Raw genomic sequence first — 15,964 nt, 5'->3', positions numbered from 1 at the left:
AGGTTGACCCAACAGGTAAGAACAGAAATTGGCTGCCGGGAAATTGAGATGATGGACGGGTGACTATAGAGGGTGACCCCACAATTTCAGGAGCAGCCTATTGATTTTGGGTAAACAAAAGTCCCTTGTTACTTCCCGTGGGGGGTGGGGGGGGGGAATCACACCTGGTGGCATTTGTTCCAAACCAGGGTGTAAGAAAAGAGGCAGGAAACGTTTGGGGAATGAGTGGAACCATGATGTAGCCATATCCCGTCAGACAAATGGGAAGTCATAAAAAGGAAGGAGAGGAAGAAATCAGTTGGAAGCAGCAAAGCAGAGGATTTCAACAGCACACAGGCTGGAATTCCCCAAACCAGCCGACAGGAGCTTGGTGCAGAAGCCAAAGATCTGAAGCAGACTAAGAGACTGGTATCCCATAGCAGCGTGCTTTGTCAGCATGACAGACCTGAATTTTTATTAAGATAAAAGTTCCTTCTGCTTGTGTTACTCACCCCACCGTGTACAATCTACTCATGACCAATTTTCCCAAACTAGTTCAGAGCCCACACAGGCCGGCTTCTTTGCATTCAGAGAGCAGATCGAAATGAACATTATAAAGAGAATTAAGCAAGATCTGAGAAGCTACGGAAGACTTTTTGTTCACCTTCACGTTTCCTAGAAGAGTAACTCCAACCCTCCAACTTTTGCTCTCTTGAGTTCCAAAGCTGTCTTACAAACACCACCTTTGGGGACTGAAGCATCATGCAAGACACCTGCTCCAAAAAACCCACAATTTTACAAGCACACCAGTGGAAAACATTTCAAGGACAGAAACATGAGACTGTATTGAACAAGTCTGGCTAAGACGTGTTAGTGTGGTTTTTGTGACGAGGAGTCTCGCCTCTGTGAAAAACAAGGTTGCTTCAATACAGGGAGTTTTGGTCTGATCCGGCAGGGCTCTCCTTGGATCACAGCAAAAAGGAACACTGCGAGAATGTTAGCTCAGCAAGCTGCAGCAGTGAGAAAGTCGGTTTCAGCTTCTTCCCCCAGCAGCAAGAACCATAATGTCTTTCTAGTCACCTGTGTACAGTCCTTGGGTTCAGGAAGGGCACTGGAGACAAACAGCTATGGAGAAAGACCGCTAAAGAGAAACACGAGAATCCTCTACAGCTGCAGATCAGCAAGCACAGGTATTACTCCCGGAGAACAACCAAAAGAAGAAGGCCCACTGTGAGGTGAGATGAATTCATAGAATCATAGAGTTGGAAGGGGCCATACAGGCCATCAAGTCCAACCCCCTGCTCAACGCAGGATCAGCCCTAAGCATCCTAAAGCATCCAAGAAAAGTGTGTATCCAACCTTTGTTTGAAGACTGCCAGTGAAGACTGCCAATTGACTCAATAAAGGAAGCCACGACCCCCAGATTGCAATACCTGAGCAAGACTGTAGATGACAGGACGCAATGAAGGGTCTTAATTCACAGGGTCAGCACAAGTCAGAAGGCAACTGACTGCACATCTTAACACAGCCCGCGGCGCCGCGGACTAAATAAAGCCGTAAGGGCTGTGTAGGAGGAGTTAGGGCGGGCTCGGTCCGGGATGAGGAAGGGTGCCAATTGGCCCCTTCCTCTGGATGGACCATCGGCCGAGCCAATCGGCAGGCGCTTCGCGCCTGCCGATTGGCTCGGCCGATTCCTACCCCACTCACAAGGAAGCAACTGCGAGCAGCGCAAAGCGCGCCTCGCAGTTGCTTCCTTGCCGGCGGCTTGACACGGCGAGAGGCGCTTTGCGCCTCTCGCCACATCAAGCCGCCGCCGCTGCCGCCGTAAATCCGCCGCCTCCGCCTCCGATCAAGCCGCCGCCTCCGCCCTCAAGCCGCCGCCTCCGCCGCCGCTCAAGCCGCCGCCGCCATCAAGCCGCCTCCTCCGACGCGTCCCTGCCCGGCCGCGTCTATGCAGAAAATGGCCGCCAGCCAGAAGACGCCGCAACGGGTAAGCCATCTTTTACTCTCCCACTGCCTCCTAGCGCCCGTTGTATTTAGGATACAATGGGCTTTTTTTACTAGTTACATGTATATACTATATACCAGTGGTCCCCAACCACCGGGCCGCGGCTCCCTCTCCCCGCAGTGAGAAACTTCCCAGGCCGCAAGCAAATCGGCTGCCAAAGCGGCCTATTAGTTTGAGGCCCGGCAAGCTTCTTTTTTGCGGCGGGGGGGGGAGGGAGGGGGAATCGCGGCCACCAGCGCAAACGGGCATGCGTGGCAGGTCCGTGCATGGTGCAAACGTGCATCCGCGGTGCCCGGATCGCCCTCCCCCCCACCAGTCCGCAGCCTAAAAAAGGTTATATATATATATAGTCTGAGAGCCAGCTTGGTGTAGTGGTTAGGAATGCGGACTTCTAATCTGGCGAGCCAGGTTTGATTCTGCACTCCCCCACATACAGCTTGGGTAACCTTGGGCTCGCTACAGCACTGATAGAACTATTCTGACTGAGCAGTGATATCAGGGTTCTCTCAGCCTCACCCACCTCACAGGGTGTCTGTTGTGGGGAGAGGAAAGGGAAGGCGAATGGAAGCCACTTTGAGACTCCTTTGGGTAGAGAAAAGCGGCATATAAGAACCAACTCTTCTTCAGTAATATCAGGACTCTCTTAGCCTCACCTCCCTCAAAGGTTGTGGGGAGAGTAAAGAGAAGGTGATTGGAAGCTGCTTTGAGACTCCTTCAGGTAGAGAAAAGTGGCATATAAGAACGAACTCTTATTCTATATATAAATATATATATCCACAGCCACCAGTGGTTGTGAATCAGCTTGCTCTATGCAGACATGCGAACAATTATAGGGATTTTATCAGCACAATGACCAAGGCAAATTTTTACAGCTGACAGTTCCCCTAGCCCAATAATCAAGTACTCAAAACACACAGAAGAATCGTAACAAAGAGGGCCATACGGCAGCTACAAACCACCAAGTTAATTAACGCACGGAAATTAAATTCTATTGTGAACAGCTTATTCCTAGGCTATGTTTTGCAAATATGGAACTGGTAGGCTTAAAAAAAAACACTGCTCTAAGAACAGACGAGACAGGCCATATTTTAGATGCAGTTGTAGCTCTAGAGCTGAGCATATTGGCTCTTCAAGAGAGAGGAAGCACATATGTGCAATTGCCCAAGATCCTACATAGGCGGGCAAGAAAACTTCATTCCTTTCAGCAGGGAATGCCAGGATGTAATTAAGGCTGCTAACCAGAGACAGCCTACAAGAAGCAACCCCCACTCAGCACACTCAAGCTGCCTGATCCCTGAGAATCACTCTGCGCGGAGAGACGAGACAGGAGTTACATAAAAGAACTCTTGACCTCCTGGGGCATTTGCTCCGTCAAATAAGCACTCAAACGACAATGCGGACTAAACGCTGGAACCGCATCCCGCCTTTACCCTGAAGACTCACCGCAGGCTCCATCCATGTTTCATTTCATTACAATAGTTCTATCACAATGTTGTTTGGAAGGGTGCTTATGGACTTTTAAGCTAAGCCAATTGTAAACGAAAGTGGACCCTCTCTGTCCTTAAAGGTAAAGGTATCCCCTGTGCAAGCATGGTGTCATGTCTGACCCTTGGGGTGACGCCCTCTAGCGTTTTCATGGCAGACTCAATACGGGGTGGTTTGCCAGTGCCTTCCCCAGTCATTACCATTTACCCCCCAGCAAGCTGGGTACTCATTTTACCAACTCCCAGCCTCATGGGCAGAGCTTTCAGACGGCTGCCTTACCACTCTGCGCCACAAGAGGCTCTCTGTCCTTACTACAGCTCAAAGGCTTGGTCAGTTTTGCCATAGTAGCAAATACCTGAATCTTACCCAACCATATATCCATACTACGTAGTTCTTGCTGTTCCCATCTTAGTGCCACTGGAGTACTCTGGAGTGCCACTGAAGTACTCTGGAGGGAGTGTTTCCACCCTTCCCATATGGGGCAGATAGAGGACTGAAATAACTGCTGGGGCTATCTTGAGACCAAGCAATAGAAGAGGCACCTGAATCCTCCAGCCAGGTTTTCATAGAATCATAGATTTGGAAGGGGCCATGCAGGCCATCTAGTCCAACCCCCTGCTCAACACAGGATCGGCCCTAAGCACCCTAAAGCAGTGGTCCCCAACCTGCGGGCCGTGGCCCGAAGGCCATGGCGCCGGGCCGCGGCTCCCTCTCCCCGCCCCCCCTGCAGTAAAAAACTTCCTAGGCCGCAAGCTTGCGGCCCGGGAAGCTTCTTACTGCGGGAGGGCGGGGAGAGGGAATCAGGGCCACGCACACGCGCGGCCGAAATCGCGAAAGTGCCGCGCATGCGCGATTTTGGCCGCGCATGGCGCATGCACGGGCTGCGCACGCGCGAGTGGGCAGTTACCCTGCTGGTCCCCAGCCTCAGAAAGGTTGGGGACCACTGCCCTAAAGCATCCAAGAAAAATGTGTCTCCAACCTTTGCTTGAAGACTGCCAGTGAGGGGGAGCTCACCACCTCCTTAGGCAGCCTATTCCACTGCTGAACTACTCTGACTGTGTTTTGGTCATAGGGGAGGTCGTCTCTATTCAGACCCTCTATCAGAAAGATCTTATTTACAGACCTGGTATTGACCTTTGACCATGTGGTGGAGTGTACAAAGGAAGAGCACAGTCACACTTTTTCCCCTTTGTCTGCTCTCTCAGTATCTGAGCTACTGCTAGGGCCTCTTTGTAAGCCTACAGTCCATTATTAAACTGATACCCAAATCCAGCAATTCTCACCCACGGTCCCAAACAAAAGCAAGCTCCATGCCTGGTGTCCAGGTGGGCTGCTCTCCCCACAGTGGGTTTCCCTCCTGGCACAGTCGTCCACAGCAGGCAGCCCAAGACGATTCAGTCCTTGGGCTAAGGAGAGAAAAGGCCAGATTGCAAACATCCCTCTCTCCTTCCTCCCAGTCAGAAGGTTTAGCTGCATGTCTCACACTGAGGACTCTCTGGCAGGGACACGAGACACAACCTAAGAGCCAAGTGCTCTGTGCATCTCTAGGCACACTTTGGCTTTTCCACACTACCTGGGAAAAAGCATACAAAAAACGCAAAAGCAGGGACTGATCTGGTTTCCCCTTCACCAGTGTAACAAAGGCAGGGCTCACAGCTTCCCTCATGGGGGCCCCAAGACCAGTCAAGCCAAAGACGGAACTGCCGTGATCCAAGGATATCCCTGCCCCAATCAAAACAGGCCTAGGCCAAGCGGAAATCAAGGCATCTCAGTTATGATAGGACCAGCACCAAGGCTAACCTGAATGTTTGTCAGAAACCTCGGCAGAGCAGGTTCCCAGCGTCTTTAAAATAAGGATAAATGCATATGGGTCACCATGTTGGTCTGAAGCAGCACAATAAAATCAGAGTCCAGGAGCACCTTTAAGACCAACCAAGATTTACTGAATTTATTGAATAAATCTTGGTTAGTCTTAAAGGTGCTACTGGACTCTGATTTTATTATTCATTTTAGCAGTCAAACTGCGGATGCTGTATTAAATCTGTTCCCTACCCTGCTGAAAATTAAGACTGGTGGATCCAGGTTTATTCAGGTTTTGGAAGTTAAGCCAGTAATGGTTTAAGCCTGCCCTACATTATAGCCACGTGTCAACTCTGCTTTTCCCAGGTTCCAGTGAACGCTACCGTAAATACACTGACTAGGATCAAGGCTATTCACAACACAGACTGAAGCTGCTCCTTCAAAACACTGCCCTGCTCGTGCTGCTGAAGAAGCAAGCTGCTTAAGACCAGGATGCAAAGACTGAAGTAAATTCAGGTCAGAGAGACGTGTGCGCATGTCAGATGATAGAAGGATAACAACACGCATCAGGAGTTGTCGGCCAGAGAGGAAAAGAGAGCTCAACTGGAACCGAAGACACAGGAACGGTTCTACTAACTGAAATCTTGTACAGGTTTGTTTCCTGGTCTGCCTTTGTTTTTATCCACAGGCAGTTGAGGCGGCTAAGTGTCACTTTGCCTCTTCGTCCGGATTCCTTGAGTTTATAACAAATGAACCAGAAACAAATAAATAAATAACTGGTGCCAAGCCACAGGAGAGAACTTGAGTCTTGGGGAGGTTCACTTGTAATGCTGTTTTGTATCGTTTTGGACACGCAGCCTTGGACTACTTCAGAGGTGAAGGTGCAAGAAGACCCCATGCTTCAATTTGAAAAGGAAAAAATGCCACATGAAACGGGATGTGGGTGCTGAGCTCGAACACAGAAAGGCAATGGGGGGGGGGAACCAATCATCACCCACCACATACAACCAGTCCCCAAGAGGCCTTCAATCAAAACTATGGCCAACAAGCTGTCAAAACAACACACTTGAGAATATTACAGAGACGACAACCACCATTTTTCAATATACGGGCTTACGGCTTTATGCCTACCAGCTGAAGTTGTTTCTAGAAATCAGTATGACTGTACTAGAATCAGGACTGTACTAGAATCAGGAAGACCTAGGAAATGTCTGTGTTATTTATTTATTTATTTAATTAGATTTTTATACCGTCCCTCCATATGACCTCAGGTCAGTCAGGCACCCAGCCTAACCATGGGATTGTTGTGACGATAAACGAACCGCACTAGCTGTTTAGGGACCCCACTGAGAAGGAAGGCAGGGTATGAAAAAACAAAGCAAATAAATAAAACTAGATTAGCACAAACATGATTGACACGGATGACCGCCTGGAAGTCACTGACCCACAGCCTTACCCAAAAGCATTTGGAAGCAGCATCAAATCACCTAATTTCAGCAAGCGAGACTATCATGAGCAGGGATTCAAAGTTCAAGATACCTCTGATACGACAGAAATATCCTCGAGTTTTGCCAAAACAATCTTACAGAGCCAGCAGGCCTGATACCACTACAATGAAAAGTTTGTCGGGGGGGGGGGGGATCTGAGAGGGGCATTTTGAGGCATGTGAAGGTGTTGCCAGTATAAGACCTGTTGCATATTGAAGGGTCATAAGGAAAAACAGCAGTCTGGTTGAGGGCCCATTATATGACTAATCACCTTCTCTGCATCTACCTGCACCATTCTCTCAATGGGGGAAGGGGAAGACACACCAGTGACCTCCTGACTCCCTTAGGAAAGATCATAGCAACAGCGAGAGAGAAATAAATCAATGCAGCTCGGTGATTGGAGTGTTCTGACCCAGGAAGATCCAGTTTCCAAACCCCACTCAGACATGAAGTTCTCTGGATGAACTCGAATCAGTCTGACCTAACTCACTGGGACACTGTTCCAGTGAGTAATAGCAGCGATGGCCTCAGGAACAAACCTCTTTCAAAGGGGATTAGCCAGAGTCATAGAGGATAAGTGTTTCAGTGGCTCCTAGCCCTGGTGACTGAGAACCTCCACATTCAGAGGCACTCATTCTCTGGGTCCCAGAGCCAAAAGGCAACATCAGGGGAAGGACTCGGCCTCTATGCTCAGTCGTTGGCCATCCACTGAGACAGGATGCTGGAATAGACAGACCACTAGCCTGATCCAGCAGGGCACTGCTGATGTCCTGGGCCTCCGTGTTCTTTTGCTGGAACTCAAGAGGAACTGGCTGGCCACTGCTGGATGGGCTAGATGGACTAGTGGTCGGATTCAGCAGAGCTCTTATGTTCTTATTAAGAGGGGGATCAGCCACTGTAGTGTCAGACCAGGTCTAGATCCCATTCCACTACAAAGCATTCTGGGTGAACCTAAGCCACCGGACCGACTGCTGTGACCTATTGTGATAATGTAACAAAGAAGGGAGAGAACAAACTAGTGTAGTGTAGGAACTAGAGGGTCAGATCAGGTTCAAATCCACACTCAGCCACGAAGCTGACCTGAACCAGCATGACCAACCTCACTAGGCTGTTTTGAGAATATAACAAATGAAACGGGGAACAACACCACGTGAAGCATATTAGTTGGAGCGTCAAATACTCTCAGATCTGGACTGCTGGACTAGATCTCAGCGTTCATTCTGCCATGAACTAAAGCAAATGAAAGAGCAAGAATACCCCAAAGGGGCACAGAAAACGAGGGGTCCAATGCTGTCAAAACTGGACGGACCCAACCCGACCTACCTCACTGGGGTGTTGTGAGAATAAAACAGGTAAAGTGGGGAAGAATGCCCCAAAGTAGTGCAGTCCCTGGAGAATCAGGAACGATTCAAAGTGGACAGTGGGAGCAGGTTCAAATCCCCCCTCCAGCAGGACCCACCAGGATGAGGTGCTGGCAAGACCAGGTGTGGGCAGCAGCAGCAGGAGAGGCTGTCCAGGTCCCACCCGGCCCCGGGGCAGGCCTTGAGCAGGTGAGTGGGTGGGTGGGTGCATGGGGAGGGGAGGGGAGGTGCGGGGCGAGGCCAGCCATCCGCCGCCTCCGCCCTCCCCCCCCCCGGCCTACCTGTCCGGGCTGTCGCGCTCACCTTGAAGTAGCCGCCCTCGTAGAGCGTGTTGGGCGGCCCGAAGATGGCCACCTCCCAGTTGTAGAGGTCGGACTCGTCGACCAGGGTGATGCGGAAGCCCTCCACGGGCTCCTCCTGCAGCCCCTTCAGCTCCAGCATCAGCGCCTTCTGCGAGCTGCTCACCTGCTGCTGGGCCATGGCGGGGGCAGGCGGCGGGGGGGGAGGACGCGGCGGCCCCGGCGGGCCCTCCAGGCAGGCCAGCCAGCCAGCCAGCCCCCCGCCCCCGCCGGGACCGCCCGCCCGCCCGAGAGCGCCGCCCGGCCCCGCGAGGCCTCCGTCCGGCGCGCCTCCGCTGAGGGGGGGGGAGTGGGGGAGGGGCCGGCCGCCGCCTGAGGGGAGGGGGAGGGGGGAGGAAGGGGGGCTCGGCCCGGCCGCCCGCGCGCGCCGCCGCCGCCGCCGCCTCCTAGTCGCTCGGTCGCGCGCACGGGCAGCAGCCGCCGCCGCTCGCTCTTTCGCTCGCCGCGGCTTCCTTTTGTGACGGCGCCGCCGCCGCCGCCACCGACCTCAGCCCGCGCCGCCCTCACGCCGCCGAAGCCCCGCCCCGCTCTCGTCGCTCGCGACGCGGCGGAGGGCGGTGCGCGCCCCCCTCGGGCCTCCACCGCGCCTGCGCCACGCCCGTCCCGCGCGCTGATTGGCCCCCGCGGGGTTCTCCGCCCAGGAGGGCGGCCCAACGGCGGACTACAATGGCCGAGAGCCCCTGACGGGAACCTCGTGGAAGGGGCTCATGGGAATTGGAGTCCGCGGAGCTCGGAAGCGCCGCCGTTGGGCCCGCCCCTCTTCTCGCCCTCGCTCTTTCTTTCTTTCCACTCACACAACCCCACCCCGCCCTTCGGGGCCTCGCGTTCCCATTGGCTACGTCGGGCGCCGCCGTCCCCGGAAGCCCCGCCTACATCGCTCCGCCGGCGCTTCCCGGAGAGGAAGGGAGGAGCCGTTCTTATCCCCGCCCACCAGTGGGCGTCTCCTCGACCAGGCCACGCGCCCCGGCCAGCGCCGCTCTCCTATTGGCTGGCCGCTTCCGTTCGCCTTCCCCGGGCCGGCCCCCTCTTAAAGCGGCCCAGGCGGCGCCGCCTCTCCCCCTTCCCCATCCTTTGGCGGCTTGTCCTGCTCTGCAGGGACGTTGTTCCAGGGACAGTTGCATTGGGCCCCGATGCATTTTGCCGCTGCTATGAACGGAGGAGTTCCATCTCCGACACATGTATTCATTAATTAATTGATTTTATTATTTTATTTATTTTTACCCCGCCATTGCCCAAAACAATATAATAATTTTATTGCAATAAAATTATTTTATTACCTTTGTTATCGCCTTGCATATATGTTGGAGGGAGCATCAACTCATGTTGCCAACTCTAGGTGGAAGCATGGATATATCTCAAGAATTATTCATTTTATAATTATTATTATAAGTTCTCTCCAGGCCACACTGGTAATTTCTTCTGAAGAAGAAGACTGTGCCCTGTTGAGCTCCAGTCTCTCTCCCATGGGCTGCCCCAGCCTTCTCCCCCCAAGTCTCCAGGAATCTCTCAACCTGGAGTTGGCAACCCTATCAACTCAGGTCATATCTCTGCCCTGAGGGACTTGCCAACTCACCTATAGGCCAGCACAGCCCTCACTGTATAATTATGTATTAATTATATTGCGTGGAGACAGGGTAGGGCTGTGGAGCAGGCAACAGAGATCAGTCCACTGGGAGAAAATGGCCGCTTTTAGAGGTGGCCTCTGTGGCTTTATTCCCCAATTAAGTCCCTTCCTGCCCTCTTCAGCCTCCACCCTCCACGTTTCCAGATCCCAGTCAGTTTAAACCAGGGGTAGTCAAACTGCGGCCCTCCAGATGTCCATGGACTACAATTCCCACGAGCCCCTGCCAGCGAATGCTGGCAGGGGCTCGTGGGAATTGTAGTCCATGGACATCTGGAAGGCCGCAATTTGACTACCCCTGGTTTAAACGGCAACTGACAAATAGCACAGTGGTGGGTTGATCCATTGTTTGCTTGTTTATAGAAGCTGGGTTTTTTTTTGGGGGGGGGGAATCCCCGTCTAGTTCAGTACTTGTACCATGCTGTGGTGCTAATAAAGTTGTCCACCTCTGAATCCACAGATTTAACAGAGTTCATCCTGCAAAGCAGGCATTTCCCCTAGGGGAACTAATGTGTGTACTCTGGGGATGACTCCTAGGGATCCTCAGGTCTCACCTGGAGGCTGGCATCTCTTTAATGTCTCCCACCAATTTCGTTGCTTTGTAATAATGCTCCCCAAGCAACCAAAGTTGGAAATTTCGCTTATAATTCAAGGCCCCTTTATCATTGAGTCATGGAAGCTCATCTTTTCCATCTGTTCCATCTGTTACACATAATATATTTCTGGTAAGACCTCGGAGGAGGAGCATGTCTCATGGCTTAAATGCCACTCAGCGCTTAACACCCACTCAGGGCAGCTGTTCCACCCCTGAGTGCCTCCTCCTCCAACCAGCTTGCCTGTCTGTCCAGCGGCCAGCCAATCGCCTTCCGTCCTCCACCCCTGACTACCCCCTCCTCCTTCCACTTCCCTCCGAGGCTTGGAGGCTGCAGATCCCTGCCATGTGAGAGCTGCCCCTGCCGGTGAGTTCCCCAACAGCTGCCTGCAGCCTTTCCAGGTCCTGGAGGGAGGGGGTGACCGTCCACAGAGTTCTTCCACCACCACCCCACCCAATTTAGCACCTGTTGTATTCCTGAATGCAGTGGTCTTGGTCCCTAGTACTGAAATAAATGCTGGGCCAGGCTAGCTGGATCTTCTCAGATAACAAACGTAATTGGATAGGAGACCTGTGAGGAAGTACCGGGGACTCGCAAGCAACGCCATGCGGGCCATCTAGGTCTTGTCCACATGAAGGCCCTGGCCCAAAATTACGTGTGGTGCCCAGGCATCAAACACGACGTAGAGGTTTGGGTCCATCTGTGCCTGACCTGCCAAGAAAGCCGCTCAGAGATGCCCCAAGAACCAGCTGGCCATGGGTGTCCACCAAGAATCCCTGGTCTCTGCTACACTAGACTTTGCAGAGCCCTTCCAGAGGCACACATTCCTGATTGTTGTGTACTCGTACTCTAAATGGATGTGATTCCCGTGTTTGCCATGACCTTGGCTGTGGTCATCAGAGCATTGCAGAGGCTCTTTGTAACACGTCAGCTGCCAGACACCCTTGTCTCTGACATGGTGTCCAGTTTAGGGAGTTCCTGTCTGCCTGTCTTATCTGACATGTCACGTCACCCCCTTCCACCCATCCACAAACAGCCAAGCAGAGTGCATGATCCACGCCATGAAGGATGTGCTATCCCAGCTGACCCAAGCAGACTGGCACCAGCAACTTGCGAACGTCTTCACCCAGCAAAACACCACCCCAGTGTCTGCCACGGGTTAGAGCCCTGCAGAGAAAAGCGGCATAGAAAAACCAACTCTTCATCATCTTCTGATGGATCAAGTCAGTAGAAGACAGCTTAGTGTGTTGTTCTGCTAAGGAGGTGCCGTGGCTATGCTCCATCTGGGCAGCAGGCCCAGTCCCAGGTTGACTCCGCAGCATCTCCAGGGAAAAGGACCAGGCAGAAGGTGATGTGAAGGATATCAGCCAGAGGCCTTGGAGAGCCACTGCCAGTCTGCACAGGCAATACTGACCCCGAGGGACCGGCTTCGTTTATGTTCAAGGCAGCTTTATGCACACAGAACGGTTCGTTAGCAGGAGAACTTGGGAGGGCGCCCAGAGAGTCCTGTGGGTCTTCTTCCACGGACCATCTGGAACGCACAGGATGGGGAAACTGCTGTCACACACACACGTGCCTTGCTGACAAGGTCAGCCTTGAGGGAACAGAGCACCGCTTTGGCAGGCGCCAGACGAACAAAAGGCCTGCGGCTCTGCTTTTCCTCTCTTTCGCAGCCCTTGTCTGGAGGCCTTCAGGCAGGGCCCACTGCCTTGAGTGTGGCAGCTGCTCCCTTTGCAGGAGCACTCTTTGTTTTAGCCCCAAGGCCCTTGTTGGGGTGCCAGGAGGAGACCTGCAGGTCCCTTCTTTTTCAGGAGGGCTGTCTCCCACCCCGGGGCCCAGTGCCTGGGCGGATGCTACTGGGGAACGGAGGATGCCTGCTCTCAAATGTCTACGCTGAGAGTCATAATTAGGTTAATTCCCCCCCTCCCCTGTCCCCCCTCCCTTCTTTGTAATCTCTTTATATATCGGCCAGTGAGTGTCTTCTTTTAATCTTCTTTTCTCCAAGGCGAACAAACGCACTTGTTTGACCCTTATCGGGTCGGTCTCTTCCTTATCCCTGCCGTTCTTCCCTGAATCCTTTGATCCCTCTCAAAATGGCTATAAATCTGCCATTAGAGCGAGGTAGGGTTGCCAACCTCCAGGTGCTGGCTGGAACTCTCCTGGAATGACGAGAACTCTCCGGACAACAGAGGTCGGCTACGATGGAGATAAAGGCTGCTTTGAAGGATGAATTCTATGCTAAGATATTTTGCCAAGGTCCCGACACATCTCAAAACCACAGCCCATCTCAAAACCACAGTCCTGGAAGAAACACAGCAAAATCAGAGTCCAGTCGGGCACCTTTAACATCAACAAAGATTTATTTCAGGCGTGAGCTTTCGAATGCAAGTATTCTTCGTCAGACTATGAACTGACCATCATGACAGTGGGAATATAAAGCAAAAGTTAATTCTGTTAAATTAGTAAACTCTGTCACAACATCCAGATACAGCCATATGATAATTCTTTGCTTAAACAGCCAATCAGTTGTGCTGCTTCAGGCAGACCAACACAGCTACCCATTTGAATCTGGCCTGGAAGAAATTCCCCTTCTGATCCCGAAGTGACAATTGGCATTTCCCTGGGCATGCAAGAAAGGGCCACAGTAGTCAAGCACGGACACAATCCCTCTTGCCCACACACTCACCATCTGCCTAAATTCACAGAACCAGCATTTCTGTGGGGTAGCTATTGAGTTTCTGCTTAAAAACTTCCAAGGAAGAAGAACCCCCCACCTCCCGAGGAAGCCTGTTCCAGTGAGGAACCACTCTAACTTCCAGGAACTTCTTCCAGATGTTGGTACATCATCTTGGATAGCACATCCCTGTTGCCTGTGCAGAAAATCCCTCTTGAATATTTCTGTTTTATTACAGTTCAGTCTGTTTCAAGTGTGCATACACAGGAAAACTTACATTCAGAATTAAACTTTGTTGGTATTAAAGGTGTCCCTAGACTCAAGAAGGGACTCCTAGAAGGGGATGGCAGAGAATGAGGTGGCTGGATGGAGTCACTGAAGCAGTCGGTGCAAACTTAAATGGACTCCGGGGAATGGTAGAGGACAGGAAGGCCTGGAGGATCATTGTCCATGGGGTCGCGATGGGTCAGACACGACTTCACACCTAACAACAACAACTAGACTCAAACATGGTCCCTTTGATTCAGGCAAACATGGTTAACCACCTGAATCATCTGCATGATTTTTGTAAAGCCAGGAAAATGGGAACTTTTCTGAAGTCGTCAGGAAGACTGCTGCACAAAGAACATACAAAGAGCCTGCCTGAATGAGGCCAGTGGTTTATCTGGTCCAGCTTCTGTTTCAGAAGGTTCCTAACCATTCTCCCTGCAGGGCCTCTGAACACAGCATTGAGACTAAGGTCTTCCCCTAATAAGGTTTCCTAACATTCTGGCATTCAGAGGTTTGTTTTAAAATATATTCTGCTATTTGAGAATCTCAGTTCACCATTACAAATTGAGTAAAAAGAATTGATCATAAGAAGAGTTGGTTTTTATACCTTGCTTTTCTCTACTTGAAGGAACTTCAAACCTGCTTACACAACAGGCACCCTGTGAGGTAGGTGAGGCTGAGAGAGCTCTGAGAGAACTGTGTGTGGCCCAAGGTCAGCCAGCTAGCAGCACGAGAAGGAGGAGGAGTGGGGAATCAAACCCGGTTCTCCAGGTTAGATTCTGCTGCTCTTAGCCAGCACACCACACTTGCTCAGGACTCAATGACACATTTTAAATAGATGGAGATGAGGCACTTTGTCAGGGGTAGTCAGACTGCAGCCCTCCAGATCTCCATGGACTGCAATTCCCATGAGCCCCCACCAGTGTTTGCTGGCAGGGGCTCATGGGAATTGTAGTCCATGGACATCTGGAGGGCCACAGTTTGACTACACCTGGTCCAGACTGAAGAAAGGAGCAGTGACTCAGGAAAGCTCATACACTGCCCCTAATTTTGTTAAGTCTTTAAGATTTTAAATAATGTGCAGAATTTGAAATCCACTAAAATTCTAGCTGAAGTGTTCCCTAGACTGAGCTTTTATTTATTACTGCCAGCTTCCAGAACAGCTCTTCACAAATGGGGCTAAAACCCAAAACATACATCAGGTCTCTGCCTCGGGGAACCTACAATCTATAATAAATGAATGGGCAGAGCAGCTATAGAATTCAGTGGCACCTTTAAGACCCACAAAGTTTTATTCAAAGTATGCTCTTTCATGTGCATGCACACTTCCTCAGAGACAATGTCATGGAATGGAAGTGATCAGCTCAAACTTATAGGTAGAGTAATAAAATCAGAGTCCAGTGGCACCTTTAGGCCCAACAAAGATTTATTCAAGGCATGAGCTTTTGAGTGCAAGCTGTCTTCCTCAGACTGAGGAAGAGTGCTTGCACTCGAAAGCTCACTCCTTGAATAAATCTTTGTTGGTCTTAATGGTGCTATTGGTTTGAAGCAGTAGAACAAATTTAAGACCAACAAATTTTTTATCCAAGGCTTGAGCTTTTGGAAATAGTTTCAGAGATTGATTGATTGATATTTATAATACCGCCCTCCCCAGAGGCTCAGATAAATGGGGGAAAAAACAGCAATTTGGATTTTTGGATGTTCACTTGAGATTGAATTGCGTGGGAAACATTCGGGGTACAATAAACAAGCAACACAAGTTAAGAGAACATTTAAGAGATCAATGGGCAATGAAGGAACAATGAAGCCCTTTAACCAGGGTTAGTCCAACTGCGGCCGTCCAGATGTCCATGGACTACAATTCCCATGAGCCCCTGCCAGCAGGGGCTCATGGGAATTGTAGTCCATGGACATCTGGACGGCCGCAGTTGGACTACCCCTGCGAGAAGCCAATAGGAAGAGAGGAAAGGACGGTCCCGCCTACCCCATTCACTACAAACTACATTGGAACTAAGTAGCCACCGAACTGGTCCCGTGGAAAACCGCCTTCCGATTGGGTCCATCATGCTACGAGAGCCGATGATTCGTTGCCCGTTGAATGGGCCTTTGCTGAGCTTATCCGTCGTTCACGGAACGAGAGGATGAACTCCGCCGCCAAGACTGCCAGCCAATAGAAATCAGGCTCGCGGTGATGGGCAGGCAGTTTTACCAATCACAGGAAAGTTTTGCGAGGAATCCACAGAAAGCCGAGGGGGCGGGGAAGACGCAGACAAAATCTATTTCTACACACGTTTCCAATAGGCGCAGCCGCGTCAGCAACATCCACA

At 51.4% G+C, this 15,964-nt stretch overlaps 1 protein-coding gene across 1 annotated transcript in view; it reads right to left on the bottom strand.

Moving 5' to 3' along the window:
- Window positions 1–9,015, bottom strand: part of UBE2R2 (ubiquitin conjugating enzyme E2 R2) — a 64,550-nt gene extending 55,535 nt beyond the window's left edge. Inside the window, exon 1 of the mRNA XM_077346542.1 lies at window positions 8,424–9,015. Coding sequence (XP_077202657.1) covers window positions 8,424–8,600 — 177 coding nt within the window. The 5' untranslated portion in view covers window positions 8,601–9,015. The remainder of the gene's footprint in view (window positions 1–8,423) is intronic.
- Window positions 9,016–15,964: the final 6,949 nt, after the last annotated feature.

This window comes from Paroedura picta, chromosome 7 (assembly GCF_049243985.1).
Source record: "Paroedura picta isolate Pp20150507F chromosome 7, Ppicta_v3.0, whole genome shotgun sequence".
In the NCBI taxonomy this organism is placed as follows: Eukaryota; Metazoa; Chordata; class Lepidosauria; order Squamata; family Gekkonidae; genus Paroedura; species Paroedura picta.
The sequence above is the reverse complement of the archived record's forward strand: the minus strand, read 5'-3'. Positions and strand labels throughout refer to the sequence as shown.